At 36.7% G+C, this 21,807-nt stretch overlaps 1 protein-coding gene across 1 annotated transcript in view; it reads right to left on the bottom strand.

Annotated features, from left to right (window-relative positions):
- Positions 1–1,175: 1,175 nt before the first annotated feature.
- The window catches only part of LOC122400190 (potassium voltage-gated channel subfamily KQT member 1), a 91,780-nt gene continuing 71,148 nt past the window's right edge, over positions 1,176–21,807 (bottom strand). The window contains exons 13-15 of the mRNA XM_043401518.1: positions 17,699–17,855; positions 8,550–8,672; positions 1,176–5,709 (exon numbers count right to left, since the gene is read on the bottom strand). Coding sequence (XP_043257453.1) covers positions 5,608–5,709; positions 8,550–8,672; positions 17,699–17,855 — 382 coding nt within the window. The 3' untranslated portion in view covers positions 1,176–5,607. The remainder of the gene's footprint in view (positions 5,710–8,549; positions 8,673–17,698; positions 17,856–21,807) is intronic.

Consider the following 21,807-nt stretch of genomic DNA (forward strand, 5'->3'; position numbering starts at 1 on the left):
CTAGTCGAGATCAGAACGTTTCGTGACGCATGCCTTACGAAGAAAGACGTTCGTGCATTTCGAAAATTCACGTGCGTTCAATTCTTCAAACGGAAAATACTTCAAACGCTCCGGTTCTTTAACCATTCGAGCGTGAAACGTTCCATTTCCAAACTTTTAAACGAACAGTTTCATAAATTATGCGGCACTCGACCTGCCAAGAACGCGATTAGAGTCGAAACGAGTCTCTTTTTCTGGGAACTAAATTTTTTCTCGACTTCTTCAATCGTCTATGTTATTTTTTCTTATCGAACATTCCCCAAAGAATTATTGAAAAATACATAGGCTTATTTATCCTGTTTAATTTGTGGTATAATTGGAGCACCGAACAGCGTTTCTCCGCGCTCGAATGGTCAACGAAGAACGAAAAGTAGAAAAGGAAAGTTCTCCTTGCTCTACGACACACTCACACACACGCGTACACACGCACTCGCACACAGAATCGCTTAGAATTAGCACGACGAAATTCTGACGTGAGCTTACGCATATATCTTACGGTGTCGATAATATTACGGTTCTTTACGTGCCGTAACCGATAGCCTACGTAGAAAATATAAATGTATTTATATGCAGAATAAATCCGATATTCTCTTCTATTTCCCTCCTTTGTGTTTGCAATATGTACATCACCAATGGATTCTCCGTTTACTTCTGTATAGCTGCCGGTTCAAACGTGCGATTCTTTACAATTCTGATCGTTACTAAATGATACGCGTACAGTGGCAGTGTTCGTCGTACTTGGTCAGATGTCTACAGCGCGTTGAGTCGAGGAAAGCTTCTATCAACGTGTCTGAAAAGGCTCGACGCGAACGCTTGTAAGAGAATTATCGGTTTCATCGAACCGATACTTTAAAAGTGTTTCGAAGATTAGAAGTAACCTTTAAAACGGTGTAGAAATTCCAAAATTCCGAACAAACGTTCACGAATGGTTAAAGGTTTAGGCAAAATTCGTAAAAGTAGCAATTTTCCTTCGAAATTAAACAAAAATTCTTTTAAAACGTGTCGAGGAGATTTTTGTACACCCGGCATCAGTGGTTCCTGACGTTTAAGGGAAATATAATGCTTTTTGCTTTTACTGCGAAGTCACTATAACATTCAATATAATGTCTAACCTGAGACGTTATGAATTTTAAAATAAAAACCAACGTCTACTGTAAGATGCTCAATTTGTACTTTCCTTCTTCACAGATACATTTTGCTATTCTCTGTTCTGCAAATAAGGTATTCGATTAAAGAACGGTCGATTCTTGTCCAAATCAAATGGTGGAAACGATGCTAGGTATACAGATTACCAGAAACATTGATCGTGCTTCAACCAGCTGTAGAGACTTGACCGTGTATTTAACGAACACCCTGTACAGCCCAAGAGTTAACCCTTCAGCGTGGGGTGTTTGGTACTATTGACGCCGCGAGAAGTTGTCGAGTGAAAGGAATGCGAGTCTGATTGGTGCGAAACGACGACGCGGGTGGGGATGGGCGGAGCAATTCAAGCATTCCCCCGCCCCCTGTGGTCAACTTCTCGCGAACGCACAGTAGATGCTCAGCGACGACGATCTCGAAGCGCGCAAACTTCAAAGAATTGACTTTCAAAGGACAAACGACGCAGAATCGAAGGTTCGATTCGAACAAAATATTCGATTCGTTCCTTTTTCCTCCACGTTTGAAAGGTTAACTGCCACTCGTATCGAAGACCGATAAATTCGGCGAGGTTCTGTCGCGGCGCGCGAATGAGAACGAGCGTCCGCAGCGAAGAGGGGGAGATGCGACCGTAAAAAACCGGGGAGAACCGTACGAGGATATTTTTTTTTATTTAAGCATACTTTTGTTTTCTTTTCTTTTTACTTTTTTTTGTTTTTCTCTTTGCTCGGCAAGTTCCGCGTTTGTGCTAGAAATTGAAAAAATCGATCAAAGTACGAGTATAGGTAAGTAAGAGTAACTCGACACCGCTTTTGTACAACGCGCGACCCATCGATTACACACGCTCGATCTTAAAGTCCGTGATTATTAATTAAGGCTTAATAATTGATCGTTATTACCAGCAAAGACTAGAAGTTACGTTACGGTAAGCCTATTTAGAGATATATCGTCTAGGAAGTTATTATTTTTTTTTTTCTTCATTACTTGCTTATTGTTCCTCTCTATTACTCCTAGTTGGCCCGATTGATGTTCCCAATACGTTTGCATCCGTTCTTTCATCGTTACACGGAGACAGCCTCGATTAGTTCTCGTTACGAAACTACCAAAAAACCCCCTAACGTTTTCTACGTAAACCGCGTACGTTTTCAGCGAATCCCTCGATTCGCCTTTGAGATCCAGGATCGACGATCAAGCGTCGTCGAGTCGCTGGGATGCCGGGGAATACGTTTTACTTTTCACAAAACTCGATGCTGCCGCTTCGCGTGCGTCGCCTCCTATTTTCGTCCCAAGAGAAAAATCGTTCCTGTGCGTTTAGCGTGATCGTTTTGCGAATGGTTCCTCGAGGACCACCGATCCTACGGCTGCGGAAGTATCCAAACGACGATGCATTCTCCCGTGGACTCGAAACAACCTTCGACCTTTGCTCGAATCGCTGTAGAATTCTCTTAGAGAACCTTTGACCTCCGAACTTCCTCCGACGAGGTAAACAATGTCAAAGGAAACGCCGTAGCCAACAGAGAATGTTTTATTATCACCTTTCTCGTTGAATGATTCTATCCGTGGACTCGCTATTTCAATTTTTATTCACTTACTTTGCCCCTAAACTTTCTTCGACGGTTCAATTACGTTTAGGAATTTTAAATTTTGATTGTTGAGAACTTTCATGGGATCCAGTTTCGTTTATCTATGAAATCTCGAATTTCATTTTATAATCTTCTTAACGAGGTAGTCAAGAGAGAATTTTTTATCGTCACCTTTTTTGCATACACTTTGACTTTAAGCCTTCTTCGACGCTTGATTTATGTTTAGGAATTTCAAATTTCGGTTTTTGAGAATTTTTATGCGATCCAGTTTATTTTATTTATGAGCTGATAAAGCCTCGAATTTCACGTTATAATCTTCTGGGGTGGAAAAGTTATATCAATGGCGCTTCAGGGTGCTGAACAATTAATGTATCTTCTCATAGAATTTTCATTTCTGTTAAGAATTCAACGTCTCCGCGGGCATCGTTAATCTCCCAACGTTAGCCCAGATCCTAATGAAATTATATGCAAGCTCGAAAGTTCCTTCGTTTTAATCTATATATTAAAATCGCCGTTATTAATATCAAAACAGACGTAGGTTATACTCGTTAGCAATTTCCGTATCTGGATCGAGATAAATTAATCGGCACGTCGTTCAATTTCTTTGCGTGTCGTTTTCCCGAATCCATGCATTCAGTTTTCAAAATCAAACGAAACAATTCCACCGAATGGATCGAATCGAGTCCCTCTCAGCGCGTTTCCTTTCATTTTCCTGTACTTGCGTCATCATTACACAATTTTAATCAACCCCGGCCGACGATCAATACCGGCGGATATTGGGAAATTGAAATATGATCATATAAAACTCGAACTATCCAATCTTTCTAATTCCCTTCCGTTTCCACGTTCGTCGATTCTTCGTCTCATCCCCTGTTCCCATATTCTTGCACAACCGTCGAAACGAATTAAATAATTTAAACTAATCGCCAAATCGATATGTCGGCTATTCTCGTATCCTCGATCCTTCGTTTTCTTCCTTTCTGTTTTGCTTCCGGTACTTCATTTATCCATATCCGTCCGGTCTTCTAAATTTACGTATCCAGGTTGCAGTTTTAGCTTCCAAGCTGAATTTAAACCCACCGAATTACTCAATTCTCTTTCGTATTCGTTCAGCTCGTATTCTTCTATTTTCAGATTTCGGATTTCTTTATTCTTTCTTCGGAATCTTTCCCCCTTTAAACCCAACTTCACTCTGCGATCTTACTTTACATTGCCATTGGTTCTATTGTTAGTTTTCAATGCTAAGTTCATCTTTATCTTGCTTCGAAGGGAATCGTTTTGAGTCATCTTTCCACCTTTAAAACCAATCGTACACTCTGATTTTACTTTACACCTTCATCGATCCTATTATCAATCGTCAACCATTCTCGGTTTTATTATCAATTTTGAACACTTCGTTCATCTTTATCTTGCTTAGAAGGGAATCGTTTTGAGTCATCTTTCCACCTTTAAAACCAATCGTACACTCTGATTTTACTTTACACCCTCATGGATTTTATCATCAATTTTCAAAGCTTCGTTCATCTTTATCTTGCTTCTAAGAGAATCATGTTGTCATTCAAATTTTCTTTGAATCATCCTTCCAACTTTAAAATCAATGGTACACTCTGATTGGTTCTATTATCAATTTTCAACGCTATGTTCATCTTTATTTTGCTTCGAAGGGAATCGTTTTGAGTCATCTTTCCACCTTTAAAACCAATCGTACACTCTGATTTTACTTTACACCTTCATCGATCCTATTATCAATCGTCAACCATTCTCGGTTTTATTATCAATTTTGAACACTTCGTTCATCTTTATCTTGCTTAGAAGGGAATCGTTTTGAGTCATCTTTCCACCTTTAAAACCAATCGTACATTCTGATTTTACTTTACACCCTCATGGATTTTATCATCAATTTTCAATGCTTCGTCCATCTTTATCTTGCTTCGAAGAGAATCATCTGATCGTCCAAGTTTCCTTTGAATCATCCTTCCAACTTTAAAATCAATGGTACACTCTGATTGGTTCTATTATCAATTTTCAACGCTATGTTCATCTTTATTTTGCTTCGAAGGGAATCGTTTTGAGTCATCTTTCCACCTTTAAAATCAATCGTACACTCTGATTTTACTTTACACCCACATCGATTTTATCATCAATTTTCAATGCTTCGTCCATCTTTATCTTGCTTCGAAGAGAATCGTCTGATCGTCCAAGTTTCCTTTGAGTCAACTTTCCACCTTTAAACCCAATCATAGCCAGTCTCAGATGTTAATTCACACCCCCATCGATTTTATCATCAATTTTCAACGCTTCGTCCATCTTTATCTTGCTTCGAAGAGAATCGTCTGATCATCCAAGTTTCCTTTGAGCCATTTTTCCAACTTTAAACCCAATCATAGCCAATCTCTGATTTTAATTCACACTCCCATCAATTATATTATCAATTTTGAACACTTAGTTCATCTCTGTCTTGCTTCGAAGGGAATTCTCCGGTCGTCCAAGTTTCCTTTGAGTCCTCTTTTCACCTTTAACCCCAATCATAGCCAATCTCTGATTTTAATTCACACCCCCATCGATCCTATCATCAATTTTCAACGCCTCGTTTGTCTCTGTCTTGCTTCGAAGGGCATCGTTTGGTCGTCCAAGTTTCCTTTGAGTCATCTTTTCACCTCGCATCGTAATTTCGTCTCTCGAATGGAGCATTCTGGTTTCGTGTCTGCCCGAGAAGACCGACTCGTAACTGTCAGCCGCTTTTGCTGAGCATGTTCGGAGCGATGCTGGTTATGGTGACGCGGGGTAAAGTCCACGGGATTGCCGATGATCGCGAAACAGATGGCACTAGCTCGCCGGGGGCTTCTTGTTACACGTCGTCCTCTATACTCCTCAGGGGTATTTGTTGCTTTTGTGCTACCGCGTTCAGCACGTAGACCAGCTGGTCCAATTTCTTGTCCATCACGGACAACTGCGGACAGAAATTTCTATGTAAGAATCAGTCTTCCCACCGCCCCTTTGACCAAAAACTGTTTATATCCCGAGCAGAAACAATTTTTCTGGGATCGAACGAAATGGTTAATAAATTACAATCGCTGGTCGGGAGGGACGGAGCATTTTTACCCCCTCAGATCGTTTAACGTATTAATCACCCTTCGTCTCTGGACCCAACAACGATAATTTATTAGGCGGATGCTCGCGTATGGGCAAATTTTATTCGCGAGGAACGTATAAAATTTTTAGAATTTCGAAACATTTGTTAATCGATTCTAATTTACGGATGCTATTTAAAAATAAAACGTATAAATATTTACGAACGTAATTGTTATACATTGATCGAGAATAAAATTTGCTTCGACGCTTTTGTGAGTTCATTAGATTCGTACCAGGCGGTTTCACTTGATTTTTAGAAATTTATTCAAATGTAAACAGAGCAATTGGAAATTTTGTACAAGGGAAGAGGAGAGATTTCTGTCGATAAGTGGGATACGTCGAAATATATTTTTCGAGATTGAGAAAACAACTTAAAATAATGTAAGTTTGATGTAATTTTAATTTCCTGTTTTCTCGAAATAAATTTTTGTAAAGAAAAAGGGAAAACTTCGGTCGATACATGGGATGCATCGAAATGTATTTTTTGAAATTTGGAATGATGTAAATTTGATTTTAGAATTGATATAATTTCAATTTCCTGTTTCCCCGAATAGGAATAGAAACTATGTTTAGAAAAGTACAGTTTTGGAACGAAAGAATTAATAGCTTAATTTTACTTTATTTTTGGATGTTTTCGAAATGGTAGGTAAAAATAGAACTGTACAGGGTTCTATAAAATTGCGAATTATATCGGTAGTAACACCCGTCCATTTGCAATCCTCGAGGGAAGGAGGATACGATGGAGGATTTACGCGAATTTCGTCCAGAAAAATGAGAAACACACCTGGGCAGAATACTTAGAACTAATCCTCTTGATCGAACCAATTTCGTCAAGCACTAGGGTATTCGATCAATCGATGTCAGTATTCGGATATAAAGATAATATTATCAAGGTTAATACAGATTGCCAATTTTAAGATAGTAATATAGAGCAACAGAGAAATAATAGCAAATAACGTTTCATTACTAAAATATTTATCGTAATGAAATGGCTGAAATGTTAAATGCACTGCGACCACTGCAGCCTGTGGCACACTTCAACAAAATAGAGCGGTCACTAGCAATTGACATCCAAACATCGCATATCAATTTCGGTTTTCGCATCGAATTCGTCTACATAGCGACTGTATATACAGGATCTCTCAATCTAAACGATCCAAAATGATTTCTAACCAAAAACGTTCCAAACGAAAGAGTATCGATTATTTAAAAATTATAAAATTTACATTAAATTCCATCGTGTTATGATACGAATTACCGTACGTTTATTTTTAATAAAGATTATACAACAGATGTCATAAATTAATTTGTTTTATTTAAAAGTGAAAACAATTTCTTGAAGAAGTCTACGAAACTGGTAAAAAATTACTTTGTGGTATTTAATCCATCACACTGAACTGGAACATTTTTTTTTTATATTAGAAATAAAAAAAGCTGGATCGTCTGAAAAAGTGACTTGGGCGATTTTTACGAGGCAACACGTAATCATGAAGTTATTTTCTACTATTTCTCTGTCGATTATCAATCGTTTTTAATTTCATCGTATGGAAGAATGTATTTTGAACCGTTCGATTGTCGTTATACGGACCAATGGCGACATCACGTACTCGAGTACCGTGTCCAAACCTCTGCTTCGAAGTCGGATAGATATAGATAGATTTATTGGCCAGGGACGATATTCCTTAAGGGTATGGAATAATATCACAATAGTAACAGTGACAACGCAAACTTAATAGAGTTACGTAAAGCAAAGTAGTAGTAATAAATAGTTAAAGTAAAACTAATGTAAATTATAATACTAATAACAATATTAAAGGTGAAGATAAAGAGTCGACGATTAAATAAATGGGCTCGTTTTAATTTCAAATTCGAAACGAATCGATAACGGTAATAAATAGTAAGAATAAAGCTAATGTAAATAATAATACTAATAACAATATTAACCACTTGACGTACGATTTAATTTTGTTTAAATTTGTTCGCACTAGGAATGGCCACGAAAAAGAAAATTTTTAATATATAAGAATTGATGACGAGTGAGTAGCCTCATAATTGTGAAACTTAACATCAAGAAATTGTAACGAGTCAGACTCGTTATTGTACGTTAAGGGGTTAAAGGTGAATATAAAGGGTCGACGGTGTTTTTAAAAATTAAATAAATGAAAATTCGTTTTAATTTCAAATTCGAAACGAATCGATAACGGTAATAAATAGTAAAAGTAAATCTAATGTAAATAATAATATTAATAACAATATTAAAGATGAAGATAGAGAGATGACGGTGTTTTAAACGATTAAATAAATGAATTCGTTTTCATTTCAAATATATAAATAATAAAAGTAAAACTAATGTGAATAACAATATTAAGGGTAAAGATAAAGGGTTGACGGTGCTTTTAAAAATTAAATAAATGAACAAATTTTAATTTCAAATTCGAAACGAATCGATAACGTCAATAAATAGTAAAAGTAAATCTAATGTAAATAATAATATTAACAATAATATTAAAGATGAAGATAGAGAGATGACGGTGCTTTTAACGATTAAATAAATGAACTCGTTTTAATTTTAATTCGAAACGAATCGATAACGGTAAGTGTGCAAGGAATATTGTTGTTAAATTAAATAAATGGCGAACGAAACGTGGAGGGACTCACCTGCTGCTCGACCCTGTATAAGCGTGCGCCTATCGTCATCGGCTTCACGTTGCCTGCCCGGTCGATTCCTGCCAAATAGCTGCCTGGTTTGCCCAGGGTCTGATCCAATCTCCTCTGTAACTCCTGTGAAAAGGTACGGGTTAGATGCGCGGCATACAGATAACGTTGAAAATCAACGATACTATCTAGTATGCTTCATATTCCAATTGTGCAAGTATTTGGAAAAACCGAGCTCTGCTCGGTTCAAGCAACTTGAGCATTCCTTTATCACGAACAAGGGCATCTCTATTTACTCGAAACTAACATGATCCATGTTTTACACATTTATATGAAATTAAAAAATCGAACTCTTCCAATTTTTTGCACACATTCACGAGCATCGATCATTATTCGTTAGAGCTAAAAATATATTGTTGTAAAGTTTTTTGATTTCTCTGTAAGAAATATACTTTTCCAATCCTAAATTTTGTTAGTTTATTTCGTTTCGAGAAAAGTATCAGAAGCACTGATTTTACCTTTGAATCACACACATTTGATGGTAGTATGAATTCAAGGGTTTGTAAAACTTTAACACGATACGTGTTAAATTATTTAAGTCTGTGTTCGATGGTAGCATAATTCCATCTTCGATCGTGCAATTATGAAATAAGAATCGTTGATACAGTTCGGTTTGAATTTCATCATCTTGACCAATCCACCGAAAATCAATAGCTTGAAATGTTCACTACGCCCTTGGGAGTCTCTTTTTTAATTAAAAGGAAATATACCGACCTTCAATTTTGGTTTTATTAAATTTAGGGTTGTGTCCACCGGTGCTTCAAATATTGATTTCGCTTCGGATATTTATCGGAACAAGGAAACGTTTTACCACTTTTCGTACAGAACGTAATCACTTACGTACGAACTGTGTCTTTTCATTCTCATTCACCGTCGTCGTGAAATAATTCATTAAATTAATTAATTTTAATAAACACACTAAACTTTGGTAAATTTTACGATCAGGATATCCATATCTCGTTTTTACCGAGAGAGATAAAAATAGTAAACCAGCTCGTTAAATTTAACAACAAATTTTCGATAATTACAAAAAATGTATCAGATTCAATTCGAATCGTATTCTCTTTTAAAATATAAAATACTTAATATATAATTTTTCCTTTCCAATCCTAAGTAATTACAATTTTAATAAATATTTTATTTGGATCGTGGAAAATGGAGAAATTCTGCTAAAAAGAATAATTGATTTCGAACGAATATCGTCTGGCGTTGGTCTTTTATTTCACACGAATAACGCGTATAATTTTATTCGAACGTGTATCTAAAATTTGTGAAATAACAATCTACTTTGGTTCCTGCGTACGCAACGGATACGAGGACAATTTATCTAGAAGACGACAATGACCAAAAAACATGGTATTCGCTGCTTCCCGTATTTGTTCGTATGTACATATCGAAGGTTTAATATGGCTCGTACCGTGCTTACAATTTTCGAAAATGCATACATGTTTGGTTTATTATCCTCGGGTGTGGTATAGCGTTCACCGAATATTCAGGATCGTAATTAATTGTGGGTTAACCACGATTAATTAAACGGGTTCATTAGTCGATACATCAGAAACTTCTACGATAGTAATAACAGGTAGTATCGATTCTATTCGACGTATATAGTTGGTAACAATGGTACAAAATATGTCGAAAACCATATTACATAAATCTACGAAATATTATCGAACTTCGTTTCTCGTGTAATCCTCTCCACGAGGCTTGAGGGAGCTAACAAACCTAATACGATAAGTCGATATCTATCGTCTCTTCGTGAAGTTGATAATCGTGAGAACCTCGAAACACGATTCCACTGTGCCAGCACGAAGGTTCAACCCTAGAAAGGCTAAGGGATGCTCAAACTATCGGTAAAAAAAATTCTTAAAAATATATTTAGGATCCTTGTTGAAAATTGATTTTAGTTTAGTTTTAGGGGGAATAACGGTAAATAAAATAATGGTAATTGTCTTGTCGTAAGTGCTCGTGGCTCGAGCTTTCTAGGGTTAAAGGTGTTATCGATTTTGCGGATGCATAATAAAGCCCCGTTCGCTCGAAACTCCTTTCTCGAACAAAGGGCCGTGTATTCGATGAAGTTAAATTAGCACGATCGACAATTTCATCTGGAATAATCGCCATGTTTTCTCGTTCCTTTCGATCGAGACCGCGTTATATTCAAATAGGAATTTTCGGCACAAGTATTTTGAATAGATCGAAAATTGGAGCAAATTGAATTGATATTTCATTTTGGAGAAATACAAACTATAGTCTCATTATATTGCGCATAATGAGACATACAATAATAATATTACCGGTTACAATGGGTTCGTCAAATTTAATTTTTAATTTAATATAAATTCTTAATCTTTTAATTAAATGTAAACTGTGTTGTTGCGTGTTAAATAATTATATAGTCTCTTGATAGGGCAATAAATTTAAATTTAAAATTCAATCTTTCGCCATTTAAATATAAATTGTGTCGTTGCGTGTTAAATAATTATATAGTCCCTAAATAATCGGTAAATTTAAAATTTAATCTTAAATAACGATGAAGCAATATGAGCATAAATTTCAAATGTAAACGTATTCTAATTGATAATTATGTTTCGTTGTTGCTCTGCTCCACATTTAGCTAACATCTTTCACCTTGACATTAATATGTAGAACGGAAAATCTTTATTCATAGGCAAATGGTGGTCCACGAAATATTCCAAAAAGCAATCAATGATTCGGATGACGTCAAAATATCAAAGTTCGAACCTCGGCTGCGGAAACTTCTCCCTTACGCGAAGTGAAGTTTTAACGCCGAAAATGGACGTTTCGAACAGTGAATTTTATTTCAATCAGTCTGCTTACTCGCGATTATGATAAAAATTCTTTTCAGTCTTCTGCAAACTTTAATCAAACTTTTGTATAAGAAAGTAAAAATAAAATTACTTTTATACGTACGCGCTTGTTTAAATCAAACTTAGCATTTATTTTCACGCATATCGATTCTTTTCATTCCAGATATATAAAAATATTAAATCATAACTATTCAAAATTCCAATAATCGCGTGATATTTCGTATTTTATATGCTGATATTTCCCCTCATTACGTTTTCAAGTTATTAAAGCGATGTATCACTGAAGTATTGCAACGAATTCGTCTCTGGTTTTTATTTTTGCAATTTAATAGACGAGAGTACGAACAGGTTTAAGAGTAGAATTATCTGTTCTGGATGGAGGCGATGTTTCGTTTTAAGATTAAAACTGTTTTTGAGTTAGAAGCGTGGTCCATGGATTATTAACCAGAAACGAAGTCGATTTTCTTAAAAGATGAAACCGCATGCACGACGATGCTCGATACGCTCTAGATTAGCAGACTATTATGTCGGCATCAGATCAAGTAACCCGGCCTTTGGTATGTTCCGTGTATTGACAACTTCATTGTTCTACGGGCTGACATTGGCTTTATTCACTCCTCGATTGGCAGTGACGTAATAATTGTCGACGCGCAATCTGCATTTCCCCGATGAGGAACGGGACGCGATACAACCGTTGCCTTTGTCCTAGCGCCTAACCTACAACCTGCCGTCTGCTCTGAAATGCTTAACATTATCCGTATCGATGACAGAAATCCCAAAATTTTTCACATCAATTGCAATCTTAAACATTGTTCACTGGATAAACAAAAGAATCTTCTGTCGATTCCAATCTGAGCATTCCACTCTGCTCCACAAGAGCGTGTCGGTCATATTTTCAGCGAAAAAAGGAATTGTTTAGAATTGACCTCGAAATATAAGCATTGTACTACAATGCATTTGCTTAGTATGTTGTCCAGTCGCCATCATTGTCGATTATAGCCCAGCACCGTTTAGGCATACTTTCAGCGAGATTTTCCGCCATTGTTTCGGGTAGAGATCTTCATATTTGGCGGATGTGACGTGTCATTTGTTTCACATTAAATACTCGCTTTTCTCCGAGCTTGACCTTCATTGGTGCCCACACGTTTTCGATGGGATCAGCGTCAGGCGACTGAGAAGGCCAATCCAGTGTCCTGATGCCATTTTCGCGTTTCCACTCCGTGCTTAGGGTCATTATCCTCCTGAAGCACCCACAAGCTGTCATCTGAGCCAAACCATCTTTCAGCAGACTTTCATAAACAATGTTGATATATTTTGATCATCTTTTGGGCATTAAGATTGTCCGTAAACAGGTACAAAACTCCAAATCCTTGTCTACAGAAGCAACCCCAGACATGCACCTTTACCGGGTGCTTCACGAGGTGACCACGCATGCCTTCTTGTACCCCAGGCCCAAAAAGAGGATTCATCCGTAAAGATAATGTCGGAGAAACCACGGTCGATATTAGCCCTCGCCCACAACAGACGCTTTTCAACATGCTTTTCGGTCAAAAATGGTTTCAACTTTGTGCACCACCACCCATAGTTAGCATCATGTAATCGACGTCGAATTGTACTCAGGCTCACTTCTACACCCTTCTTCGCTAAAACTAACTTGGCTTTTCGTATGGAACAACCATGATTCTTTTTAAAGATTCTTAAAATTGCTTTGTCGTCCTTTTCTGACATTGAGAGACGCTTGCCACGTTCGGGCAGGTCGTCAACATTTTTAACTTTGTTGAGAATAGATATATTTTCAATGTCTAGCATTGCGATTTTTCTCTGCTCGACGTCGACCCAGGTCGGGTCATAAAACCCATAGGTCTGCCGATCATTTGGCGACGCCTATAAAGCCGGGCTTTTTCTCCGTTTGGAGTTAGTTGTGCGACAACCCTGACCGCGGAGAAAGTCTTTTACTTAGTTTTTCGCCTCCGTGTCTTGTAATATCCATTATTATACTTTTCAATAAACCATTTTTTCTTCTGCATGTAAGCGGTTGAGTTCAATCTTTCATAACGATAGATCCTCAACAAACTTCCTCATACCTTTTCACCCACTTCTTAATAAAGGACACTGACTTGCCCATGTAGCGACTGGCCGCTGCGAACGACATTTTGGATCCTTTTGGATGATTACAGAGAAACACCGCTTCGAAGCGACTAGCGTACGCTGCACTCGTTATTTTTATCACCCTCAACGCAGATAACAGCCCATATTACTGATTTAACCTCAAAGCATTGAAGCCAAGTGTTCAAACAGTTGAATTAACCGATTGTTAAACAAATGAGTCGTCTAGTGACAAAATTAGGAACGACACGCTCTTGTGGAACTGACAATGAGTGTATATTCCTCGTGTCCTCCATCAGAACGCCTTAAACCTCACCATTTATTTAACATTACCTCAAGAGAGAAATGAAATGTTTTTAGAAAAATATCTTCGAAACAAATTGATCTTTTCAGGTTCTATGAGGTTATTTCTAGGTCGTTCTGTTAAATTTTATTATATAATTGGGTTTCTCTTAGATAGTTTAAGGTGTTCCTGACGTGGTCCTCTGAAGTCAACGATATTTTCTTCTTTGAACAAGTTTGAGCAAATCTTTGGCATTCATACAGTGGATGGTGTGTTGATATTAGTTGGTTACAAGGGTTGCAAATCTGACTTTTGTGGCAAACGTTCATAATCCTTGAATGCCCTATTATTAGTCTTGATAGAATTATTCTATCTTTCCTGGCGAGGTTTCAAGTTGATACTTGTTGAAAGAAGTCCTGTATTATATTACGTATCTTCGTACGGTTTGGTGAGTTCCATGTTTCATTCCATTTGTTTCTTTCTATTTTACGGATCGATTTAAAGAGGTCTGCGTAAGAAATTGGGCGGTTGTTGCGTCTTTCGTATTAATAACAAATTGATTTTATGCATTCTAATAAGAGTACAAATAATCTTGTATCGTATTCGCGAACTTATCGAACGTATAGTTTCAAAACGGGAGAATTTTCCAATTTTTATTCTATTCAGTTTCCATTATCGTCAAATATACACGCGTTCGATCAATCTACGAGTCGTTTTCTCTAAAACTGTTCGAAAGGAAATTTACCGCTGCTGCGAGGATTTATTCTGACAAGAAGAATCTTCCCGTTTACGGTTCCCCTGCAATATTTGGCTTATGTATGCACGCGTGTAAACATTAATATTCGTATTAGCAAAGGAACTACCAAGATTTCCGGGCGTCTCAAAGCAGACAGTTTTTCCTTTCATCAAAATTCCATCCTGGAAGCTCGCAGCGGCAAACCAGTCTCGAGTATTTCGAAACCGTTTCTCCTAGTCACGAATCTATCCGCGAATTTACATGCTTTATGGTTTTAAGACTGAATATTCTCCGACGATGCTCCATTTTAAAATTACTTCGCTCTTTACTCTTCGATAAATGAAAAGATGATGGTTGAGGTCATAATACTTAACCCTTAAGTGGATTATTGTGGCAAGTTTAAACTAATAATTGTTTAATATGTGTCAATATAATTATGTGAAAGTTTATGTAATAAAAGGTAAACGTCAACATTAAGTAAACTAATTTAGTTATGGTTGAGAGTCCACTTAAAGGTTAATGCACCAACAAGTGGAACACAACGTTATTTCTCATAAATTTCTATTAAACAAATAGTCCAACATGGGCCAAATATGTTTCGATTCAAAGTATCGGATAACCTTGGCTGCTTCACGTTAATTTGTTGAGTAAATAAAATATAATGGCGTTAATCTTTTCATAATAATACGAACAGTAAAACAGTGAAACGAAATAAAAAACCTCCACGAAGGGAGAACGCGAAACAAATGGATTCCATTTCCTTCGAATTCAAGAATTTCTCCGTAATATGTTTCCGTCTACAAAATTCAGGTAATCGTTCAAATATTCTCGCGATGCACCCCGCCTGTACTCACATCCTCGCAGGAACATCTTGCAAGAAGCAATCATACTTAATGTTTAAGCACAAGACTGACACTAAGGGTGGAACTTCTGTAATCTTCGAATCGACTTCGGAACTTCTGTAACCTTCGGACTCGTTCGAATATTAATCGAGACAATCCAGACTTTAGAACCGGTGTACCTTACGAACTTGTCACTTTCAATGCACTCGAAACTGGAGCCATTAAAAACTGAAACTTACCACCTGGTAACCGTTAAACCGTGGAATCGAAACTGGTCGAACTCTATCTGCTCCGTCATCCACAGACACAACAAGTCAAACGCAGATTCTGTATTTTCAAATTTTCATTTCGTTTTTTTCTAAATTTCATTGAACGAAAGAAACATTTTCGATTTCAAGCGTACGAGACTGAAGATAATTTTTATTTCCTATTTCGACTGAGGAACGCTTGTCAAAATTTATGGTATTGGCAAATGTAATAGAATATGACAAGTAAAATCGAAAGACCGTGTAACTCGCCCTAATCTACGTGCAACTTCTCACCTGCACACACTGCGTCACTCATTCCTGTAAACATTGTGTTATCCGTGCTCTACGAACCCTGCATCATCCTAGCTTCCGAGGCTTTCACCTACATTTCCTAAGCCTTGATCGATCTTATCGCTTGCCCGTCTCCTAGTTTCCAAATCCTTGAAACGGGAGGGCTTTTCTTTCGCTCACGAAGAGTGTCAGTTCTCACTATATTAAACTCTGGTAAATAAAGATCTAATTTTTCCATCGACATTCTTCCTGCATCCTAACGTGATCCGACTCCTACGATTATCATAATTGAACTGCTTTGAAGCGGCAAGGAGGCTTCCCCTTTGAAATGATTTTTATTTTCGATACGATTTTCCGTTTTGCAGAGTTCCTCGTGTAAAGAAAGAAACGTACTTTTTAAAATTCCACTGTCTCTCTCTATTGGTCTTATAAAAGTCTATTAAAGAATATTAAAAATAGTAAAACTTTAGTCGCGTGTAATTCCGAAACTATTAGTGTTTTATTAATAATTATGCCACTGTTGGCAGCGGTGAAGCTTCCCCTTTAAAACGGCTTTTGGTTTTTGACGATCGGACTTTCCGTTTTCGAGATATCGTAATTTATGTAAAAAGGTATTTTTCTTAATTTGACTATCTCTGTCTCCGTCTGACGCGTCGCGCTGGACCTCTTTGTCGCACGTGAGTCGTGACTGTCGTGACCTAGTTTCGGCGTAGTATTTCCAAGAATTTACTACGCACTGTTTACTATTTTAGCGCGCGCGAGTTCATTGATCTGAATAAACGTAAACAAACGCTTCGGTCCCTCGTATCTCCGTAACTAGCTACCGCATCAACTTGAAACTAAAATCGTCATATCTCCGGAACTAATTGAGCTATCGAGTTATTCGAACGCTCATTTTAAAGGGCATTTCACCCCCTATCCAATGTATATAACAAATATTATAGTTAATGCTGTCTTCTGTGTTTATTTTCACATTGACTTTGACTTTATGCACCCAAAGAAGTTTCAAAGATTCCTTTTGATCATACAACCGGTGTGCGATTAACACTGAATTATAGATCTTTTCTTTAACGCTTAAATGCATGATTCTTTAATTTTAACCGAAAAAATGTATTACATGTGGATTATTATATAGGTTTATTCAAAATAACAAAAAAAATTTCTATTCCCATTCTGCATACCGTATCATTTTTTAATCAGATGAATCAAGTAAAAAACCAGTGCAATATCAACATATTTAAAAAAAAGAGACGCTTATCAGCGCATAAAATACAGGTACTTACCTACAAAATATCTTTTTAGCAAGAATAAATCTCCAAAAAAATTTTATTTTATTGTCACTCCTAACTGTCACGAACTTTTTCAGACGCGCCAAAACAATTCCTCAATCTAAATGTCATATTGAAAATCGCATCGATTTACTTTTTTAAGCTAAATAAATATAATAAAAGTAAATATAATTTACTTTTTTAAGCAATAAAGCTTTCACTACGGTTAATGCCACAATTAGAAGTGAAAGACAGTATTTAATATTTGAGGCACTATGCATTTACGGATTAATCGAAAATGAGTATGTATATGTATACAGAAGGTTCTTGTCGTTAGTGGTCAGAATTTTACGATGCCGTAACTTATAATTTATGCTATTTTCCATATTTATTTTAAAATTTCCTTTAACACTATGTATTCAAAGGAGTTTCAACAATCCCTATAATTCCCAAACATTTTGTAAATATTTTAATAGGAAGATTTACTCACCTTGATTCGGACCATCATATTCAGGTGGCCCTGGCTGTACTGTTCGATGACATCGCGAACGTCGTAAGGTTTACGGGCCTGTTGAAATTTCCTCCTCGCCACGAAGTATTTGATCTTTCTGATCGCCCTTATGGCGTTTCGATGTGCTTCGGTTAACCTGAAAATCAACGAAATTTCATTCCCCGGTTGGAACTGCACGCCTGGGTTGCTCCCGATCTCTGCAGGCACGTTTCGGAATGGGCATTATCACGGAATGACTATCATTTTTATCGTGTTCACGTTTTCTTGTCGTTGATTTACGATCTGGCACGATTGATTTTCCTGTGCATCTGCTTCGGGAGGTTTTACTTAATGTACCAAGCGTGCAAAGAACAGAAACCGATTTGTAATTTGTTCACGGACCAAAATCGAATCATTCCGTTACATTTGCTTCCTTCGATCTGTTAGTCGAAAACAGAGTGTTCTCGCGCTCTTGAGAATATATAAAAATACGTATTTCGAGTTGGTCGAAAAACAAAATAGTTACTTACGTCCAATGATAATTTGGAGATACTTTGATACCAAAAATTTTTAAGTCTTAAAATTTGACTAAAACAGGATCTAACGCATTTCCCAAATGTAAATAGAAATTTTCAAATCCACAGTTCAACGTTATACAGCAAAATTCCCTCGTGTTGCTACGATAAAATTCAAACTTTAAAATTGTTTCATCAACGTTGAACGAATTTTAGCGATGGCTGTTCGAAGCTCAACCGCGTTTTAAAGTATTTTTTACTAGATTTTCGGGATCAAATACCCTACTGTACGACGTTTTCGAGCCCCAAACGTAAAAGAATTGTTATTCCATGGAAGACGGCGTCGCCTGTCGATTGTTCGTGCAACTTTGGTTGTCGATATTCCGAATTGCATGGAAATACTCTCCACTATTGGCTCTCGGTTTTTCAAGCCGGTTCAAACGACACGCGTGCCACCCATGTTCTCTCGACGAGCAATTACGAGAACATTCTCGAGAAAAGTGGCCGTTCTTCATCTGTTTACGATTCGACACAGTTTACCTCGAGCAAAGACGCTTTCTCGCAACATTAGGTGCAGTTTCATGTAGATTCGAATATCGTTTCATACGCGGGACACACGAATGTTTGCTCGAACAAGGGCTTATTCAAATCAAATTTTATTCAAGCACCTTGGACGGATGGAGATAAGAAAATCGATATTCCTTTCGTAAACAACAACACTGTCGATAAGCACTACTTACGGTATACGTATAGTACATACACGCATAAATTAGAATATTTGGGATTCTCTATCGATGAAGAAATAATTTTAGCAGAGTCCTTAAAATACAAAATCTCTTTTAGAAGAAATATATATAAAAAAAAAGCTACTGATAGTGTTTGAGTAAAGAGAACTTTCAGTACTCCGAGTTGACACTATTAATTACGAGAAACCACATAGCCTAACTCGAAAAACACTGCCATAGAGTGTCTATGGGATTACATAAAACGACAGTTGGGTTCACGGTCGTAAGAAAAATGAATTACTTTGACAAATCACGAAGCCGTGATCCCAAGGGCCAACGAATTAATGCACGAACTTAGTATACTCAATGTCACGCAGATGCTAAGCTGTTATTAAAACAAAGGTCTTATCAACTTTGTGCTAACGTAATACGAAGAGTGTGGAGCTTCTGTCGACTTAAGTTAATTATGTTTCGAAACTTTGTCATATTAAACCCTTGACGTACGATTTAGTTTCAAATAATTCTTCAAACGTGTACTATACAGGGTGTTCGGCCACCCCTGGGAAAAATTGTAATGAGGGATTCTAGAGGCCAAAATAAGACGAAAATCAAGGATGCCAATTTGTTGATGGAGGCTTCGTTAAAAAGTTATTAACAATTAAATTCAAAAATTTCAAATCGTTCTGGAAAAATTATTTTCGGTTGCGGGGCTCAATTACAATCATTTTTGGTGAATACACATACCTCCGAAATCCTATCCACTTTCGAGAAAAAAAATCGGGTAGGTGTGAAATTTTTTGATGGGAAAAAAAATTTCAAATTGTTCTAAAAAAATTATTTTCGGTTGCAGGGGTCAATTACAATCATTTTTGGTGAATACACATACCCCTGAAATACTACCCACTTTCGAGAAAAAAATTCGAGTAAATGCTGAAATTTTTCGGCGAAATTAAAAAATTTCAAATCATACTAAAAAAATTATATTTAGTTATAGGGGTTAATTACAATCATTTTTTGTGAATAGACATACTCCAGAAATCCGAACTATTTTCGAGAAAAAAATTCGAGTAGGTACAGAAATTTTTAGACAAAATTAAAAAATTTCAAATCACACTAAAAAAAATATATTTAGTTACAGGGTTCAATTACAAGCATTTTTGGTGAATAGACATACTCCCGAAATACGAACTATTTTCGAGAAAAAAATTCATTACTGAAAATATAATGTCTAACCATACATTGATATGTTTCCCTGAAAATTGAAAAGTTTCAAATCATTCTGGAAAAATTATTTTCGGTTGCGGGGGGTAATTGCAATCATTTTTGGTGAATAGACATACCCCCGAATTCCTACCCACTTTCGAGAAAAAAATTCGAGTAAATGCTGAAATTTTTCGGCGAAATTAAAAAATTTCAAATCATACTAAAAAAATTATATTTAGTTATAGGGGTTAATTACAATCATTTTTTGTGAATAGACATACTCCAGAAATCCGAACTATTTTCGAGAAAAAAATTCGAGTAGGTACAGAAATTTTTAGACAAAATTAAAAAATTTCAAATCACACTAAAAAAAATATATTTAGTTACAGGGTTCAATTACAAGCATTTTTGGTGAATAGACATACTCCCGAAATACGAACTATTTTCGAGAAAAAAATTCATTACTGAAAATATAATGTCTAACCATACATTGATATGTTTCCCTGAAAATTGAAAAGTTTCAAATCATTCTGGAAAAATTATTTTAGGTTGCGGGGGGTAATTGCAATCATTTTTGGTGAATAGACATACCCCCGAATTCCTACCCACTTTCGAGAAAAAAATTCGAGTAAATGCTGAAATTTTTCGGCGAAATTAAAAAATTTCAAATCATACTAAAAAAATTATATTTAGTTATAGGGGATAATTACAATCATTTTTTGTGAATAGACATACCCCCGAAATCCTGAGCATTTTCGAGAAAAAAATTCAGTACGGGCGGAAGTTTAAACGTTAATAACTTTTTAACAAAGCCTCCATCAACAAATTGGTATTCTTGATTTTCGTTTTACTTTGACGTCTAGAATCTCCCATTACAATTTTTTCCATGGGTGCCTGAACACCCTGTATAATTTTTATTGAATTTATACGTACAATGGTCATGGAAAAGAATAGATTTATTTTACGAGTACCTCATGAATGTAAAAATGTGTTGATTTGACAGTCATTGACAAGTAAGTAGCCTTACGATTGTGAAATTTGACATCAAGAACTTGTGACGAGTTAGACTCGTTATTGTACAGCAAAGAGTTAATTACATTTATACACCTTTAAAGAGATCAGCTAATCATACAGAGCTTTCGATACGATTGGACTTAAAAGGGCAACGTTTTAGGGAAATTCGCGATTCTGAAACGGCGTAGTCGTGAAAACCGCGATCGTAGCTACTTTTCAGAAACGATTTCGCACGAGAACTGCAAAGCGTGGCAAAGCGTGGCTAAATAAAACGTTAAAAGAAAGAAACACGGTTCGAGTATCAAACGCAAGGGATGCGTCGCGAAGAAGAGGAAAGAGAAAAATCTGGCCGCGACTGTCTTTGTGTTAGGGGTTCGAGTATCGCGCTCTGCAAAGAATGTAGGCCGTCCGTGAAGCTGAGTAATGCACCGGTGAAAAAAGCACTTACGTTCTGTGCTTTTCAAGAAAAAAAAAGCCTTTCACGAGAGCCACCACCGCGAGGTAACGTTTCGTTCCTCTTTCGAGAACGCGGTACCCGGAAATGTCAATGCCGCGCCATGATGATCGTTTCTGAAAATCTAGTTTTCATTTATCGATGCAGACCGTTCCTCGAATATCAATCATTTTCCGATTTTCATTCAAATTTTCTTCT

This window comes from Colletes gigas, unplaced genomic scaffold (assembly GCF_013123115.1).
Source record: "Colletes gigas isolate AHSC1104 unplaced genomic scaffold, ASM1312311v1 Colletes_gigas_Sc00016, whole genome shotgun sequence".
In the NCBI taxonomy this organism is placed as follows: domain Eukaryota; kingdom Metazoa; phylum Arthropoda; class Insecta; order Hymenoptera; family Colletidae; genus Colletes; species Colletes gigas.